This window comes from Podarcis raffonei, chromosome W (assembly GCF_027172205.1).
Source record: "Podarcis raffonei isolate rPodRaf1 chromosome W, rPodRaf1.pri, whole genome shotgun sequence".
Classification (NCBI taxonomy): Eukaryota; Metazoa; Chordata; class Lepidosauria; order Squamata; family Lacertidae; genus Podarcis; species Podarcis raffonei.
Genome location: NC_070620.1, coordinates 14,840,302 through 14,859,516, shown reverse-complemented (window position 1 = coordinate 14,859,516; position 19,215 = coordinate 14,840,302). Strand labels below are relative to the sequence as shown.

The 19,215-nt window shown below is 40.1% G+C and overlaps 1 protein-coding gene across 1 annotated transcript in view; it reads left to right on the top strand.

Moving 5' to 3' along the window:
- Positions 1-19,215, top strand: part of LOC128406030 (androgen receptor-like) — a 434,506-nt gene that overhangs the window by 205,405 nt on the left and 209,886 nt on the right. The window contains exon 3 of the mRNA XM_053373087.1: positions 1,527-1,643. Coding sequence (XP_053229062.1) covers positions 1,527-1,643 — 117 coding nt within the window. The remainder of the gene's footprint in view (positions 1-1,526; positions 1,644-19,215) is intronic.

The following is a 19,215-nucleotide window of genomic DNA, read 5'->3' as shown; positions in this document are numbered from 1 at the left end:
CAGTTGATAAGAGAATGACGAGGGTGAGCTGGAGCCCTGCCAACGCTCTCCAGAAGTGCAAAATACCACAAATAGAGAAGGAAGCAGTTCATGAGGTGGGAACAGAGACAGAGGTAGTGACTCGGAAGATGTTGGAGCTGATCCAATCTCTCCCCAGAGCCGGCGTATGGGGGGCTTGCTAGACAGGAAGCAAAAAAGACATAAGCTTCATAAGTTCACTTTCTGTTTTAGTAAACGGGAGGGATCCTTAGAAGGGCCATCTTAATTCATGATGGTGGAGGCTGTGTTAATGCCGTCTGGAGGTATTGGTTTGTTTTTACAATAAATTATCCTTTTTAATTAACTACGCTCACTGTGTTATCAAGCCGGGGACTGGACTCCCGACAATAATGGAATACTGAATGGTATAGTTTTTGTAAAATATGCAGGGATTTATGATATGTAAAATGAACCATGGAAAGAGAAGAAGGGAAGTCATTGATATCTTAAGGATGTAAAATGAGTAGTTTAAAGTGTTGTTTTTTTTAAATAAATTTTTATTAGATTTTCCACCGTAATAACAGAGTAGTTTAAAGTGTTAAACAGAAAATTTAATAAAAAATACACACACACACACACACCAACTTTCTATGTCTGGACAGCCTTGTCCAAACAAGAATGTTTTTAGCACATAACCAAAAAGAGTACAGCAAAGGTGCATGCTTTATATCAGTCAAGAGGCAAGGAGTTCCAAAGTGTAGGTGCTGCCACATCAAACGACTGAGTTCTTGCAAATGTGGAAAAGGTTTTATGTGGCACCTGTAACAGTGGCAGTTCTGCAGATGGAAGTGGGTGCATATGGAGTAAGAAACTAAGCAGCAAACTGGTCCCAAATCGTTTAGGTCTTTATATACTAAAAGTAACACCTTGAACTTGGCCTGGTTGCTACATGAACCATTTCTATCCCAGCTGGTGCTAATAGGAACAGTTAACTTGCAAGAACTCATGTCTGAGCTTGCTTTTCTCCTTCACCCTCCCTATCCCTTTTTCCTTTATAGTCATATCTGGCACAGGCTGAAGACTTTATTAAATACCCGCAGGCCTTTACAAATTAATAACGTGATTTTATTGTTTTAAACCTAAACCACTGCTGGTTTTTGTGTGTTAAGTTTTTAAAAATGTATTTATTTTAGTCATCAGCTGGAAATGTGTAGAGTGAACATTGGTTTGTGTTGTTATTTTATTACACTACATTTATAGTTTTGCTTCAGCATTCTAAGCTTTTGAGCTGGCCTTGCATAAATAATAGTTAATATTTTGCCCTGGCAAAAGAACATTTCGCCAAAGCTTGGGTGGCCACCACTCAGGGATTCTTTAGCTGTGATTCCTGCATTGCAGGTGGTTGGACTAGATGGACCTTGGGGGACCTCTGAAACCCTGCAATACTATGATTCCAGCTTGTCACTTTGAGCATTTGATGCTCCTTCTCTCTACCAAGGGGAGAATTGCCATTTTGTATTCAAGATATGCCCTCTTGCTGCTTTTAGGTAAACAGAAGTACCTCTGTGCCAGCCGAAATTACTGCACCATCGACAGGTTCCGGAGAAAAAACTGCCCTTCCTGCCGCCTTCGGAAATGTTATGAGGCTGGGATGACTCTTGGAGGTAATCCAACTTCTGTTTATGAACCTTTGATTCTTTGCATTTTACTATGTTTTATATATGCTGTAAGGCGCCCAGATGGGTGGAGTAGTATAATAGCCACCCAGAGTGGCGGGGGGGTATAAATTATTATTATAATCATCATCATCATCATCATCATTAATTTTAGCATACCTGATTTGCTTGCTTTGTGTCATGTATCTAAATGAGGCTGGAGGGAGATGCGCAGCCTGGCACTGATAGATTAGATTAGTGCCCTTCTTCACTGAGGTTTTGGCAAGCACCCCATTCTTTGCTGAGTCAGGCAGGGGCCTCCAGCCAAAACAAAACCCCAACCTGTGCTCTGAGGTCAGACCCTCAAGAGATTAACCTCTGTGATTCCCACAATCAAGGCAGGCATTTATTTTCTTTTTTAATTAAATGTTTATTAGTTTTCAAATCTACAAAAAGTTTAGTTACAAGCAAGCAAGGAGTCATTGCATTAACAAACCAAACTGCAACACATATAATAATGAAATCTTCAAATACCACATGTTAAACAAACCAGAGCAGTAGGATATATTGAGAAATTGTGCTTAGAGCTCTAAAATGGGCACGTACTCTGAATTCAATAATCATAAATAATACAGTGGTACCTCGGGTTACATACGTTTCAGGTTACAGACTCTGCTAACCCAGAAATATTACCTCAGGTTAAGAACTTTGCTTCGGGATGAGAACAGAAATCGTGCTCCGGCGGCGCGGCAGCAGCAGGAGGCCCCATTAGCTAAAGTGGTGCTTCAGGTTAAGAACAGTTTCAGGTTAAGAACAGACCTCCAGAACAAATTAAGTTCTTTACCCGAGGTACCACTGTAATCAAATCAGATACTCTACCATGTCAATAAAAAAAAATCACAACATTCATCTTACATTCTAACTTAATGTATTAAGCAAATTTGTTCATAACCTGGAGGAGGTTCTTGGCCATGTTCCTCTTTACCTACAAAGGAGATAAAGTCAGACTAAATGTGGTACAAAGTTCTTCTATTTACTTAGGCCCCTGGCGATTCTCAATTTGTATGTTATTTTTTTCTAGGAGGACACCATCCCAAATCTATAATATAAATCTTTCCAGAAATCCACAAGAGTCATTCTGGCTACCACCAATAAATGCATAATCATTTATTTATTACCTAAAATTAGGTTACCCCTAATCAAAAATAAAAAGTGTCAATTAGGAGGTTGGAACAATATGGCAGGCATCTACTTCTTACAAGCTGAGAGCAGAAGAGGCAATGAAGGTTATTAGCAGAAGGTGCTGTCTGTGAGACATCAGAGGGAAAGACGGTCCTAGGCAGTGCCCTGGGCAGCAGATTTGTGGTATGAAAGTTGTTGTTGCTGGCATTTTCATGACCACCTTAAAAGAGTTCTCAGAGCAGGGGCTCACAATCTGTCCTGTCTGGTGCCCAGCACAGAAGAACATAAGATGAACCTGCTGGATGAGGCCAATGGCACATTTAGTCCAGTATCCTCTTCTCACAGCTGCCTAACAGTTGCCTGTGGGAAATCAGCAAGCAGGATAAAAGCACAAAAGACCTCTTCTCTCTTATAGTTTCCAGCAACTGATATTCAGAAGCATTACTGTCTCCAAATGTGGAGGCAGAGCATAGCCATTGTGGTTAGTAACCGCTGATAGCTCCAGTGGTGTAGCGTGAGTTGCTGGCACCGAGTAGGGAAGCTGCCTATGCCATCGGAGCGACCCTGGTGGGAGAGTGATGTTGGGGACTGATATGGAAGTCATGCAACTCATTTGCTTGCCCTGCAGGCTGACCCTTTTCATGGGTCTTCGTTTGCCCCTAAAGACAGAGCCCAAAACTTGGGGTTCAGCCCCTTTCTTCTTCCCATCGTTAGCAAACCAGACACACACCCCCTCTGGTCACAACCACACCAGGCATTTAAAGCACTGTGGTGCCACTTTAGCAGTCACATGGCTTTCCCCAAAGAATCCTGGAACTACAGTTTGCTATGGGTGCCATCCTCGCAGGCCTACAGTTCCTATGATTCTCCACGGCTGTTAAAAGTGGTTTAAGGGTGTTTTAAGTGAATGGTGGGGATCTGAACTCTTTCTCTCAAAAACCTCCCCATTCCTACAGAGGTTGTAGTTTTCCCAGCCCGGAAGCCAAGCAGATGTTAGGCATCCTTTGAACTGTGCCTTCTTGACTAAGCCAGCCTAAGGGCCCCTCCAACTCCTTCCTCATCCAGAAAGAAATCCCAAAGGCTGCTTTTAAAAGCAATTAATGGTTTAGCTTGTTACGTTATAATAAATCAAGAGCTGCTCTTTAGAATGCTGACAGGAGTTTGGCTGGGAGGCAACGTTGTTCCACTATCACTTTTTAATTCTCTCACTCTTGAGAACATAAAGCAAAAAATATATTCTCCTTCCCCTTCTTCTTCGTACCACAGAATTATAGAGTTGGAAGGGAACCATGAGTCATCTTGTCTAACCCCCTGCATTGAAGGAATTGCAGCTAAAGAATCCCTGACATATGGCCCTCCAACCTCTGCTTAAAAGCCTCCAATAAAGGACAGTCCACCACCTTCCCAGGGATTCCATTCCACTATCAAACAGCTCTTACCGTCAAACAGCTCTTCCTGATATTGAGTCGGAATCTCCCTTCTTGTCATTTGAATTCATTGCTTCAGGTCCTACCCTCCAGAGCAGGAGAAAATAAGCTTGCTTCCTCTTCCATGTGATAGCCCTTGAGATATTTGAAGATGACTGTCATATCTCCTCTCAGTCTCCTCTTTTCCAGGCTAAACAGGCCCAACTCCCTCAACCATTCCTCATAAGGCTTGGCTTCCAGACCCTTCATAATCTTGGCCACCTTCCAGCTTGTCATTATCCTTCTGATACCATTTTCCTGTACATTCATTTATTGTGTCCACATTTGGCTGTTGTGAGCAAAGCTGGTGTGTAGTTTAAGGTGTGGGATTGGACTGGGTTACAAACACACGATATACCACTGGGTGAAGGTGCCATCGCACTCTGGCCCTCAAACTGCAGTGGAAGGAACAAGCTGCATTGGCGAGGCCTGGGGCCAATGCAGCTTATTCTTCCCTCAGGAGCAGTTTAACAAAGCCCCCACCCCACCTTTAGTTCGCATGACCCAAAGCTGGGGGCAGCTTCTTTACACTGCTCAGTGGAAGCAGTGGGGTTCACTCAGCTAGGGGAGAGGGCGGGAGGCTCCCCCCCAGCTTAGCAGTTCAGAACTTTAAAGCGCAGACCTTGCTTGGAAAGAGCAGAGGAAAGGTAGGTGTGGATAAGCCATCTGAGTGCATTAACACGGCAGTTCATTCCATTTCCTCACTATTTCCCTAGCTGTTAATATCTCCATTATGCTTGAGCTTTCAAACCACTTCCAGAAATCTAGTGAAATATGGTGGCAGTTCAGCACTCATTTTTGTATTAATTGCTTCCAAGAAAAATCCATTTGGTACTCCACTGACTCAGAAAATTGTGGGAGAAAAGTGACAAGATTTGGGGCAGTATATCTAGTGGAATACAATGGAAGTGCAGCAACTAGTTCTGTGTTAATTGCTTTCAGGAAAAAATGTGGGAGAAAAGTGACAAGACTCAGGGAGATACACTGGAATATAGCTCTTCCCTGTCGTTTTCATGTGGGAATAGAAGCATGCATGCACAGAAAGGGGGGAGAGAAGTGATGTTGTCCAATGACATTTTTTATTGTGCCGCACCATGCCCAACTGGTGTGACTGAAATTTAGCACCACATGCCAGCAAGATTAGAATGCTACAGGTGCTTCAGGAATGTGAAGGAAACATTCTCCCCTTCTAACATCATATCAAGAGCAACCCTCAAATCAAATGCATGCTTTCCTCTACAGGATAGCTTTCCTGCCCCTGAACTGAGACATAGGAATAACAGGAGCTATTAACCAAAAAGTATAGTACACAATTAGCCTTAAACAGGAACAGAGACAGTTGCTGAAGGTCCATGTCTGTTGCACAGATATAAAAGGCTGCACAGCTACACAATGCAGACACAACTTAAAATTCTCTGGTCATTTTCACACATTACACAACAAGAAACCCAAGTTACTATTGTGCAGACAATCTGCAGGGAGCTGTAGCCAATCTCAGTTTTCTGATGAGCCTATTGGTAAATGACAAGTGCTTTCGTTGACTTGCGGAACAGCGCACCGACGGAACGGGTGGGGATCTGCGCTCCTGCCATCTCGAGGCAGACCCGACGGAGAGAGAAACAGGGATGAGGTGTAAGTCACCCCGACCTCGGGGGGGGGGGATCCTGAGGGTTGAACCTAAGGCAGCGCAAAAAGGGGTCTCCCAAAACTAAAGACAAAAGTGTATAAAAAGGACGCAGGGAGGATCTCTGCGCAAACGGGCCAATCCACTCTCCGGCGCAAATGCCCCCAAACCCCGACAAGGTAGCGCTGAACTCTCCTTTAAGAGGAGACTGTTAAAAACAAGACGTCTCTCCCCTAAAAATTGGGTAAAACTAATTTTACCAATAACCCTCGCAAGAGAAAGTGGGGAGGAAAGGGAGAGACGAGAGGTCAGTTTAAAAAAAAACAAACACAGAGCTCGATTTGAAGCAGAGAAGGGGACCGCAACACGGTACAGACAACCCCTGTTAAAATACTTCACAAGGAGTCTTAAAAGAGTGTGATTTAACGCACCAAAGTCTTGAGAAATTAAGACATTACAGTTGAAAAAGTAAAGGCAAACCCAAAAGTTAAAGGAGGACTGGAATCACTTTAAAGTAAAAACGATTAAAATAAGACTGCTTAATTTAATACACAACTGTGAATAAAACTAGCATACCTGTGTCCAAGTGGGGAGCAGATGAGACAGCGTGGAGGCACCACCATTGACGGAAGCCATAAAGAGCACAAACAGGAAAAGATGCCAAAAAGCAAACTTTGAAAGCAAGAGAGAGGAGCAGAGGAGGGAAAAGAATCAAAGGGGAAAACAGCGACACATGTGGCCAATATAGGAATAGACACAGACCCGAAAAAATACACGCTGAGGTAACAGTACCACCTACTGGACAAAAATAAAAATACAGAAATAAATAAAATAATTTTAAAAAGATTAAGTGAAGAATAGGTAACTCTGAAAGAAGGACTCTATTACTCTTTTTGTCAAAAATTCTGTTTTCTTTTTCTTTTTAATCAGTAATTTGGGAGGAAAATATCATACAACCTAGAAAGAAATGGACATATAAATATTTTAACTAAGGGAATTCCCTGAAAGATATAAAACGTCAAGAAAATAACAAGGTTTTCTGCTCCGGATTGGACTTGTTTTCAACGTTGCCACCGCTGTAATGTTTTAGGAGGCTCCGTGGCTGTTGGATTTATTTTTTTGAATTTGCAACCGGCAAAGTGGAGATAGCCAGGTATGTGGCAAGAAGATTTTGACTTTGTATTCTGCTAATTGGAATTAGCCATACCAGTGGCAAGAAGATTGATCCTGATTTTGTTCTACTTTTTGTTTTTATTTCTCTTCTCTTTGGATACTTTGGTTGATGGATTATATCAGTTGTAGAGTGTGTTCTGCCTGATTTGGATTTTGATTTAGAGGCGCTGCATCTTTCTATCCCCCCTTGGATTTAAAATACAAAGAAGTGGTGAAGTTTGGGTGTTTGAATTATATGTTTCAATTTTAAAATTTTAAAACTTCTAAAATTTGCTATTGGATTTGGAAATAATAAATAAAGGGAAAGGGAAACAGTGGACTACTATATTAAATAAATTCCTCTCTAATTGAATTGGAAATCTGCACAGGGGGTAAGAAATAATTTTGGAGAATGACGCATGCGCAAAAAAAGAGTGAAGGTGCAACCCCGGGAGAGAGGAGGACGTTGAGGCAAGAACCAGAATGGAAAGGAGAGATAGTAAATATGTTTGCAGAATTAAAGATGGACATTAAAAACAGTGAGAAGAACATAGAGTCTAAATTAGGGCAGATGGAGAATAAATTAGAGAAAGTGGACAAAAAAATAGATGTAACTGTCAATGAACTAAAAGGACAAATGAAGGAGATTTATAAGAGAACACAAAATCTAGAAGAAGGATTGAAAAGGACTAAATTAGAATTGAAAGACATGAAAACAGAAGAGGAAAAAACTAGAGCGGAAGTATCTGAAGTTAACAAGACGCAGGAAGAGTTGTGGGATGCAGTTGCAATGCATGAACTAAGACAAAGACAGACAAATCTGAGACTGAGATCTGTGCCTGAAGTGCAGGGAGAGCAGATTAAAGAAAAATTGACGGCAGAGATTGCCCAATGGTTAGACCTGCAAGTGGATGATGTGGCTAAAACAATACAAAATGCCTTTCGAATAAGGACAAGGACAACTAGAGCGAAGAAATTCCCAGGAGATTGTTTGATTATTTTCAAAGATACAGAGATGAGAAATTTAATTTTACAAAAAAATAGAGAAAAAAGATTAAATACTGATGGGAATTATATAATTATTTTTAAAGACGTACCACTTCGTCTTTTGAAAAAACGAGATCGTTATAGACATTTGGTACAGTCTCTGAAGAAAAATCAAGTTGAGTTTAAATGGGAATTTCCAGAAGGAGTGGCATTTACATACAAAGGGAAAAGGCACAGACTTACAAGACCAGATGAAGCAGACAATTTTTTTAGAAGATACAAGGAGCTGATGACAGAAGAAGAAGTAGAAGAAAGGCTGGGAGCAGGTGCCAGTGCAGCAGAATTTCTGGGATTAGTGGAAGAAGAAGGGAGAGACAAAAAGGATAAAAGAGGAAAAGGAGAAGATGAACAGGAGGAAGAAGAAGAAGGGGAAGAAGAAGAAAAGAAATTATAAAAGTAAAAACTTTTGTAATATTGAAATATTAATTGGAATACAATATGGCATTAAAATTATGGACATGGAATGTTAATGGAATGAACGATAAAAAAAACGAAATAAAATTGAACAATATTTAAAACAAAAGAATTTGGATATTATATGCCTACAAGAGACGCATGTTAAAAAGACGCACAGAAAAATTCTGATAAATAAAAAATTAGGAAATGAGTGTTTCATCTGATAAAAGTAAAAAGAGAGGAGTGGTATTGTACATAAAAAATAAACTGGAGGCGCAACAAATATTTAAGGATGAAGAAGGGAGAATTATAGCAGTCCAAGTCAATTGGCAAGGTGAAAAACTGATAATCATTGGAGTTTATGCACCGAATGGAAATAAAATGGAATTCTTTAAGGATTTGGAGGAAAGATTATTTGAATATTTGGATCAAAAGATCATAATAATGGGTGATATGAATGGTGTAGTTTCGATGGAAATGGATAGACTACGGGCATCTGGGAAAACAAAAGAAGGGAAACTTCCAAAATCATTCTTTGAAATGGCAGAGACCTGTAACTTGACGGGCATTTGGAGACTAAGACACCCATTAGAAAAACAATTCACATTTATTTTAGATGCAAATCAATCAATGTCAAGAATTGATCAGATATGGATATCCAATGAACTAACATCGAGAACCTTAAAGATTGAAATACAACCAAAAGTCTTCTCAGATCATAATGCAATTAAATGTATTCTAAAAGGATATGAAGAAAAATCTTTCAGATGGAGAATAAATGAAAACCTGCTGGACGATCAGAAAGGGCACAGAAATGCCTAACGGACTACTTTGTAAATAATGTGAATAAAGGCACAAGAATGTGTACGGTGTGGGACACTAGTAAAGCGGTGATGAGGGGTTTTTTTATCCAGCAAAATGCAATTAAAAACAAAATGAGAGAAAAAGGGAAAAAGGAAATCCTAAAACAAATTATGGAAAATGAGAAAAAATTAACTACTAGGCCCAAGGATGAAAAAGTGAAACAAAATATAAAAGTGCTTCAAACTCAATTTGTGATGATAATTAATAAGGAAGTGGAATGGAATATTAAAAAAATGAAGCAGAGGAATTTTGAATTTGCAAATAAGTCTGGAAAATGGCTGGCTTGGCAAATTAAAAAAAGGAAAGAGCAAAATACAATAAACAAAATAAAAGTGGAAGATCAAGATATTGAAAATCCGAAAGGAATTAGGAAAGGATTTGTAGATTTTTATAGAGAATTGTATAAAAGAAAGGGGAGAGGTAATACAAAAGAAATAGAAGACTATTTAAAGAAGAAAGAGGTGCAGAAAATATCGAATTGCAATAAAAATAAACTGAATGAGCCAATCGAAATGGATGAAATTAAAAATGCAATAAGAGAACTGAAAAGTGGGAAGACACCGGGACCGGATGGATTTAGTGCAAGATACTATAAAGAAATGAAACACACCCTGTCTGTACCATTAAAAGAAGTGATGAATAACATTTTTAAAAAGGAGGAAATACCAGAAACTTGGAAAGAAGCCTATATAACTTTTATTCCCAAACAGGACTCAGATCTGACCCAAGTGAAGAATTACAGGCCGATCTCATTATTAAATAATGATTACAAAATGTTCGCAAACATTTTGGCAAATAGGATGAAAAGAATTTTAAAGGAAATGATACAGAAGGATCAAGCAGGTTTCCTTCCTGGTAGACAGATGAAAGACAACATAAGAAAAATAATTGATATAATGGAATATCTGACTAACAGGAAGGATAAACAAGCAATGTTAATTTTTGTGCATGTAGAGAAAGCCTTTGATAATATTTCTTGGGAATTTATGTTAAAAAACTTAGAAGCGATGGATATGAGCCAATCTTTTCTAAATGGTATAAAAGCAATATACTCCGAACAAAGAGCAAAACTAATTGTCAATAATATAATAACGGAAAATATTGCAATAACCAAGGGTACAAGACAAGGGTGTCCTCTATCACCATTGCTATTCATATCGGTCCTGGAAGTTTTATTAAGTTCAATAAGAAACAATGAACAGATAAAAGGGGTATCAGTTGGCCGTAATCAATATAAAGTAAAGGCGTATGCTGATGACTTGGTTATAATGATAGGTAAAGGTAAAGGTACCTCTGCCTATACGGGCCAGTCGTGACCAACTCTGGGGTTGCGCGCCCATCTCGCTTAAGAGGCCGGGGGCCAGCGCTGTCCGGAGACACTTCCGGGTCACGTGGCCAGCGTGACGAAGCTGCTCTGGCGAGCCTGCACCAGAACAGCACACGGAAACGCCGTTTACCTTCCCGCTATAAAGCGGTACCTATTTATCTACTTGCACTTAAGGGTGCTTTCGAACTGCTAGGTAGGCAGGAGCTGGGACCGAACGACGGGAGCTCACCCCGCCGCGGGGATTCGAACCGCCGACCATACGATCGGCAAGTCCTAGGCGCTGAGGTTTTACCCACAGCGCCACCTGCGTCCCTTGTTATGATATGATATTATAGATCCTATAAAGAGTACTAAAGAAGTACTAAAAGAAATGGAAGAATTTGGACAGGTGGCAGGGTTTAAATTGAATAAGAAAAAAACCAAACCAAAATAATGGTGAGAAACATAGACCAAGAAATTAGTGAAATAATACAGCAACAGACAGAGATTGAGGTGGTAAAGAAAGTGAAATATTTAGGGATTGTATTGACTTCCAGGAATATTGATTTGTTTCAAAATAACTATGTACCAGTATGGAATAAAGTTAAACGAGATTTAGAGGTGTGGGGTAGAATGAAATTTTCATTTTGGGGAAGAATTGCAACAATAAAGATGAGTGTGTTACCGAAAATGTTGTTTCTGTTCCAAGCAATTCCAATAATTAAAGGACGAAAAGAAACGAGTGTATAAAGGTTTTGAAAATCATATTATTAGAGGATCTCTGATTGAGGTATGGGGTAGGTATAAAAACCTACTGGAACCAAAAATCCCACATTGGCTATCACCATTAGAGGTGATGAGTGTTAAAAAGATCAATATGACTAGGAGGTGGATAACATATGGGAGTTTAATCGAGAAAGAAGGAAGTAAGTGGAAAATGAAACCATATGAAGAAGTGAAGGAACATGTAAATGATTGGCTGCATTACTTTCAGATTAATGAAATGTTTAGAAAAGAGGTTGCAGAAAGAGGCTATTTTGAAAAGGAATCTAGGTTTCAACGAGAAGTATTGAATAATGAAGTTAAAAATTTATCTATGATGTATAAATTATTATTAGAATGGCATTTGAAGGATGAAGAGGTTAAATCAGTTATGATTCAATGGACCAAAGATTTTGGACATAACATTCAATTTGATGATTGGATAAAATTATGGAAGGAAGGGATGAGATTTACAGCATGCACCACAATTAAAGAAAATGTTATGAAAATGATATATCGATGGTATATAACACCAGTCAAATTAAGTAAGATGTATAAGGTGAGTAATAAATGTTGGAAATGTAAGGAGAAAGAAGGGACATTTTATCATATGTGGTGGGAATGTAAAAAATGAAGTGCTTCTGGGAAATGATATATAATGAGATAAAGAAAATATTGAAATATACATTTGTTAAAAAACCAGAAGCATTCCTATTAGGAATTTTAGGTGGTGAGATAAAAAGGAAGGATCAGAAAATATTTTTGTATGCAGTAACAGCAGCTAGAACTCTTGTGGCCCAGAAATGGAAACAAGAAGAAATGCCCACGATTGAAGAATGGAGAACGAAATTAATGGATTATGCAGAACTGGACAGATTAACAGGGAGGATTTGCAACCGATGGGACCAAAGATTCACTGAGGACTGGAATAAATTTACAGAATATATTAAAAATATTTGTGATAATGATATAACGTTTGTAAGTTTCCAAGAAGCTCTGTAAGAAGGTTTGGTAGAAATATTGTTTAAATAACATGGTAAGATAAGATATACATAGTGCAATATAAATGAAGAAATGTGAAGATATGTAATAACTGCGGGAAATTATCAGACATGTTGATGGAAGTCTAAAAGAAAAAAGACGTGTGACGAATTCCTAATGTTTAATTGTGTTATAAATTTGTTTTTATTGGAAAATTAATAAAAATTATATACAAAAAATAAAAGGAAGAGCATACGGTGTAATAGCCTGATGGGATCAAAGAAAGCCTCAGCAGTGAGTGGCCTTACTTCATCTCACAATCACGGAGAGTATCAGTTGTACAAAGTGAGAACAACATGGACATGAAAATTCTCTTAGCGGCGATGGAAAGAATGGGGGGGAAATTAGGTGAAAAGATAACAATACTAGACGGGAACATAATACTAGACGGTAAGATGGAAAGTATGGGATCCAAAATTGAAAAAAAAAAATTAGTTTAATAATGGATTTCTCTAACCAAGTAAAGCAGTTGACAGCCAAACATATAGATCTAGATACAACAGTCCAGGAGGTCAAAGTAAAGGTGCAGAAACAAGAGGAAACTGAAAAAAAAATCAATCAGATCAAAAAGAAATGAAAAGGTATCAAGAAAGGTATCAAGAAAAGAACAAAGAGGAAATTGATGAATTGAGGAAAACACAAGAAGACACCTGGGATGCTTTGACTGTCTTGGAGATGAAACAAAAAAAGATGATTCTCCGCCTGCGCTGTATCAAAGAGAGTCAAGATGAAGAAATAACTACGAAATTGACAAAAGCCATAGCAGATTGGCTAGGAGTACGAGAACAGGACTTGATACTGGACATTGAAAAAATATTTAGAATAAGAGTGTCAAGTCAGTTTTATTGCACATAGCCAAAGGCTGCCGCAATGTACACAGAATCATTCAACAATTAAAAGAAAATATGCTGGATTAATACAAAAAACTTAAAACATTTATATTGTCAAGTCATTACCTACTCTAAACAGAGCTATAAAAGTACCTTAATATACAGGTTAAGACATTAAACAATAAAATTTATAGGCTAAAATCACCACATGGCCACTAATATATTAAAAAATAATGTTAACACAATGTGCAGTTATATTCGGAGTTTGATGATAAAGATAGAATATAGCTTGTTGTAGATAGGGTCAAATAAATTCATCTTCTTTACAGTTGGAGGCTACCTTGGCTATATAATTTGTTCTAATTTTCCTAGCGGCAGTTGCAAAGAGTGCTACACACCAGGTCACATACTTATCTGTGTCTGCGAGGAGATATAAAATCATGTCAGAGGGGTTCTGGCCAGGGGACCTTGTCATTATAGGTGCTAAAAATCATTCTCTTGCTTCATTATATAAGGGGCAGCGCAAGATGCAATGCATAAGGTCCTCTGCTTCAGGACATCCCCTAATTCAAACATGTTCATTTGTTGGTATGCCTCTGTGTCTCCCATCTCTATAAGCAGAGTTTATTGTATTTAATCATAACTCTGTAAAAGCTTTCCGAAGTTGTACAAAAGTCAATTCATTGAAATAAGGTGTATGTTCATAGGCCTCTCTAAGTTTAAAATATAATAGGGTGCATGTGGATGTGTACATAGAGTTTAGGTCATTTTTAGTTGCCACTGCTCTTATGGTTCGTTTAAAAATATTTTTCTGGGAATATAAGGGAAGTTCTTTGATCTCGGTCACTGAGAGGTCATATTTGCCCATCAGTTGGGCAGCGTGATGTACCCAGTTTTTAAGCAGTAATCCATTCGAGAGCTCAATCAGGCATTTTTTTTTGGTAGCCTAGTGTTGTCCATCTGTTGAATTCTAAACCAGTAGCAGAGAATTCTTTTATCTATTTGGCTCTCTATGCTCAACATAGACATCAACTTGCCAACAAAGGTCAGTATAGTTAAAGCTATGGTTTTTCCAGTAGTGATGTATGGAAGTGACAGCTGGACCATAAAGAAGGCTGATCACCAAAGAATTGATGCTTTTGAATTATGGTGCTGGAGGAGACTCTTGAGAGTCTCATGGACTACAAGAAGATCAAACCTATCCATTCTTAAAGAAATCAGCCCTGAGTGCTCACTGGAAGGACAGATCCTGAAGCTGAGGCGCTAATACTTTTGGCCACCTCTTGAGAAGAGAAGACTCCCTGGGAAAGACCCTGATGTTGGGGAAGATTGAGGGCACAAGGTGAAGAGGGCGACAGTGGACGAGATGGTTGGACAGTGTTCTCGAAGCTACCAGCATGAGTTTGACCAAACTGCGGGAGGCAGTGGAAGACAGGAGTGCCTGGCGTGCTCTGGTCCATGGGGTCATGAAGAGTCGGACACGACTAAACAACAACAACAACAATGCTCAACATGGGAGTTTCCAACCTGAGCATGGCAGATTGCACGTCTTTGGGTAAACCTAAAAGGACTCTTAAAAAATAATTCTGTGAGGGTTCCAAACCAGAGACCTTTGAGGTACCCCAAACCTCTGCACCATATAAAATCTGGGCCATTGTTTTTGCTTTATACACAGACAGAGCTGGGTTAACCAGATTTCCACCTTTACAAGCAGTGAATTTCAAAATAGCTTTTGCTGATTTAAAGGCTTGCAATTTAAAATCGGATAGCTGTATATTCCAGGATGCCGTTTCTGAATAAACCAATCCCAAATATTTAAACGTATTTACTTGGTTTATGATGTGTTCATCCAGGTGCCAAACATGCTTTTTAGGGCACTTCCCAAATACAATGACCTGCGTCTTATTGTAGTTTATAGATAAAGCATTCCTCGTGCAATATGAACTTAATTTCACAAGCAGCCGTCTCAGGCCCACCTGGGTTCTAGATACAAGTACTAGGTCATCAGCATACATTAAGACTGAGAGTTTTTGGTTGAGAATTGTGACAGGGGCAAACTGTAGGTCCTCCAGTTCTTTAACCATGTCATTAATATAAACATTAAACAGGAAAGGCATCAAAATGCATCCCTGTTTGACTCCAGTAATGGTCTTAATTCTAGTAGTAAGTAGGGCACGCATACTTATGGTACGGGAAAGGAAAGATTCATAGAAGTTTTTACAACCATATAATCAGGAAATCACTAATGAGAGTATGGGAGAGATACAAAGAGTTATTGGAACAAAAGACCCCATGGTGGCTTTCACCACATGAAGCGTTACTGCTCAAACCACTTGGAAAGAAAGGAAAATGGCTCACATGATGGAAAATGGAAATTAAGAGATTATGATGAGATCAAAGACCACTTTCAGAGTTGGTTGCATTATCGGCAACTATATGAAACACATAAAGAAGACAGCAAGAAAGGAATTAGTTATACTAGATCTAGGTTTCAAACGGAAGTGATTGAAGGGAAAGTGAAACTACTGAAGGCCGCATACAGCATACTATTAGAATGGGAGATGAAAGATGAAGAGGTAAAATCAGTTATGATTAAATGGGCACAAGATGTAGGTCACAACATTATGATGGAAGATTGGGGAAAATTATGGAAAACTGACTTAAAATTTACAGATTGTTCCCTATTGAAGGAGAATTACATGAAGATGATGTACAGATGGTACACAACATCAGTGCAGTTAGGGAAAATGTACAAAACTAGTTCAAATATATGTTGGAAGTGTAAGGAAAAGGAGGGGACATTTTATCATATGTGGTGGGATTGTAAGGTAATTAAAAAAAATTGGGAAATGCCCTTCCTGTTTCCGGCGGTGGAAAATGGCGGATCCCACACGATCAGACTTCAGCCGTTCCAATAATTCAGGGCTGATATGGGGGTAATTAGCCCTGGCAGCCTCCCCAGGGCAGGGGAGGACTGTCTCGACGACCCCCGTTTTGCCCCAGACTGCAGATGTGGCAGACAGCAGGGGCACTGGGTCACGGAGCAAGGGACGGACTGACACTCCTGCGATGCCACCCCCTAGCCGGACGCATCTGTTTGGGAAAATATAAAGATTTGAAAAACAAACAGACACGCTCTGAACTGACAAAGCTGGGGAAAAACCTGCAGAATGTACAGCCTCTGGTGCAAAGGATCGAACTTCAAAGAGATCCTCATCATGATGTTTGGAATCTGGAGGGGCTTGGTATGTTTTTTCTTCTTCCTCTAACATTAACAATCTGTATTGCATGCCAAGCCTCATTAAGAACCTAAATTGCTCTTCAAAAAGTGAGTACAGATGGACTTTCATATATAATTGGGACCTATTCTCAGCCGCTTTTCTTCTAAGTTTTGAAATGCCTGTTAAAGACGAAAACAAAGAACAAAGAACAAAAATGGCGTCTACCCACCACGCACTTATGGAATATCTGAAATACTTCCCTGATTAAGAGAAACAGGAGCTAACTGATGGTTGGTCATAAAGACTGGAAACAATATTATATATACAACTGTTTGCAAAAAGAAGTTTTTTATTATGAGTGAGAGAGAGGGCTAAATGGATGTCTGGCAGCCCCCCTCTAGGGCCCGGAGGGGGGATTGGGTGGATTCCAAAGGCCAAATGATTGTTAACTGTCTGATATATGGCTACATTGCAAACAGTCTGCTTAAGAATAAATCAACAAGGAGTTTTAGAAGGTTTCTTTCTGTTTCTTTGATAACACCTGGACGGGAAAGATTAACGATTTGGGAGCTGCCAAAATAACAATTCTCAAAGAGCTGGACAGATCTCTGGAATTGGATGCAATTAAATGAAGCGGTGCGATGAAAAACAAAAACAGCTGAAAGAGTACAATATACGGACAAATCTGCACTCCATAGGAAAAAAAAGTATCTGTTTTCTGACATGAATGAGGATCGCAGAACCAGAGTCAAAACGTGGAGGAAAAAATCGCGATATGGAATTATGAAAAACATTGATGATGATGAGAGGCAGGACTATGATGTTGAAAGCGCTTCGGAATTCAGACCATGGGAAGCCAAAACAAAAATTATTACTGATGGGAAGTTTTGCTTCTGCACATGACTCTGGCAAACCGTTCTAAGCTAGAATGTTCAGTTCACATTGAGTTCATGAAACATCGTATCCTGACCTGTTCCCAATGCATGGTTGACCACATCTACGGAATACAATAGTTATGCTCCTTTAAGTTTTGCTATATCAATCACTAGTTATAGTTTAATAAGGAGGTTTTCATGCCTGTCCAATTCTGTGTTCCCTTTCCCAACTTTTAATCTATTGATGATTAATGTCTATATGCAACCCTTGCATTGTATTTGTGTTAACCAATCAGCAACAAGCACATATGTGGCAATGCTGTAATATTCAATAAAAGGGACTCCCCGAGACATGCTCGGTAGATGCCTCCCATATGACACTTGCCATTCGTCTGTCGTTTATTTCAACCCAACATCTGGTGACCACGACGTGCCAGATCCCTTTACGCAGCCACTCCTGTACTTCACTCGACTGGAAAAGTCTCAGCGCGCTATTTCGTGAGTATGGGGGGGGGGGACTGACAAAGTTCCAACAGGAGCATGCCAGAGAGCTGCTCCATCTCGTTAGACAGCGGGTGGTGGGTGCTCATGTTTCTTTGAAAGAAATTGAACAATTGTTATGTGAGATTGCTTGCCAGTGCCCCTGGTACCCAGAGTCCGGCTCTCTGGGATCAGAAGCTTGGCAAAAGATCGGAAAAACCCTCTTCACAGAACCGAGGGCACCGATTCATTGTCTGCTCACTTGGCAGAAATGTGCAGATGCCGTTGCTAAATTAGGACCACAGGCATCTCCGTCGGCCCCTGCTCTTTTAGCCGAAGCAGACAATCCCCCACCTTACCCAAAGCTTCTGCCTCCATCGCAACCTTGCCAACCCTTCCCTACGCCTCAGCCCACATCCACCACCCCCAACCCTCCTTCGCCTGCCTCAGCCCCTGTGTGCTCTCCCACAGGAGCTGTGCGCGCCGCGCTTTCTCAAGCTAGGCAGCAAGGGCTCCTCTCCTTAGAGGAAGAGGCTGGATGGGCTGGGGAAATGCCATCTGCTTTCCCTATCTCCTATGTGAACCCCGGCACTGCACAACAGCAGGTTATGTATGAGGCGCTTCCTTATTCTGTTCTGAGAGAATTAAGAAAAGCCATTACTGATTCTGGCCTAAAATCTTCTTATGTGCTAGGGATGCTGGAGGGGATCGCAAATGGTTACACAATGCTTCCTCAAGATTGGAAGGATTTGATGCGCATGCTTTTATCTCCTGCTCAGTATGTGGTTTTTGAAAGTGAATTTAAGCATAGCGCAGCAGCCCTGGCTGATCCACAGCATTCAGCCACCCAACTCTTTGGCGCTGGTCTGTATGATAATATACCAGCCCAGGCGCAATTGACACCTTTACATTTCAGTCGCACCGCGACCTGTGTACAATGCGCCTTTCGGAAAGTCCCTGTCTCAGGGCAACCACTGAGTTCCTTCGTTAATATTAAGCAACAACATTCGGAGCCTTACCATCAATTTATAGATAGATTGAAAGAATCAATCACCAGGCAGATTGATGACCCTACAGCTCAAAATGAATTGATGAAAAAATTGGCCTTTGAAAATGCAAACACCGATTGCAAGAAGGCTTTGCAGTCGATCATACATCGCCCCAAATATGACCTGGCCAATATGATTCAAACCTATGCAGATGTTGGCAGCCAGAGCCACGTGATGTCTTTGCTTGCCGGTGCTATCCAGGCTGGCAATAAGCCGACTGGCAATTGCTTCAATTGCAAACGCCCAGGTCATTTTGCTAAACAATGCAGAGCCCCTGGCGGGGGAG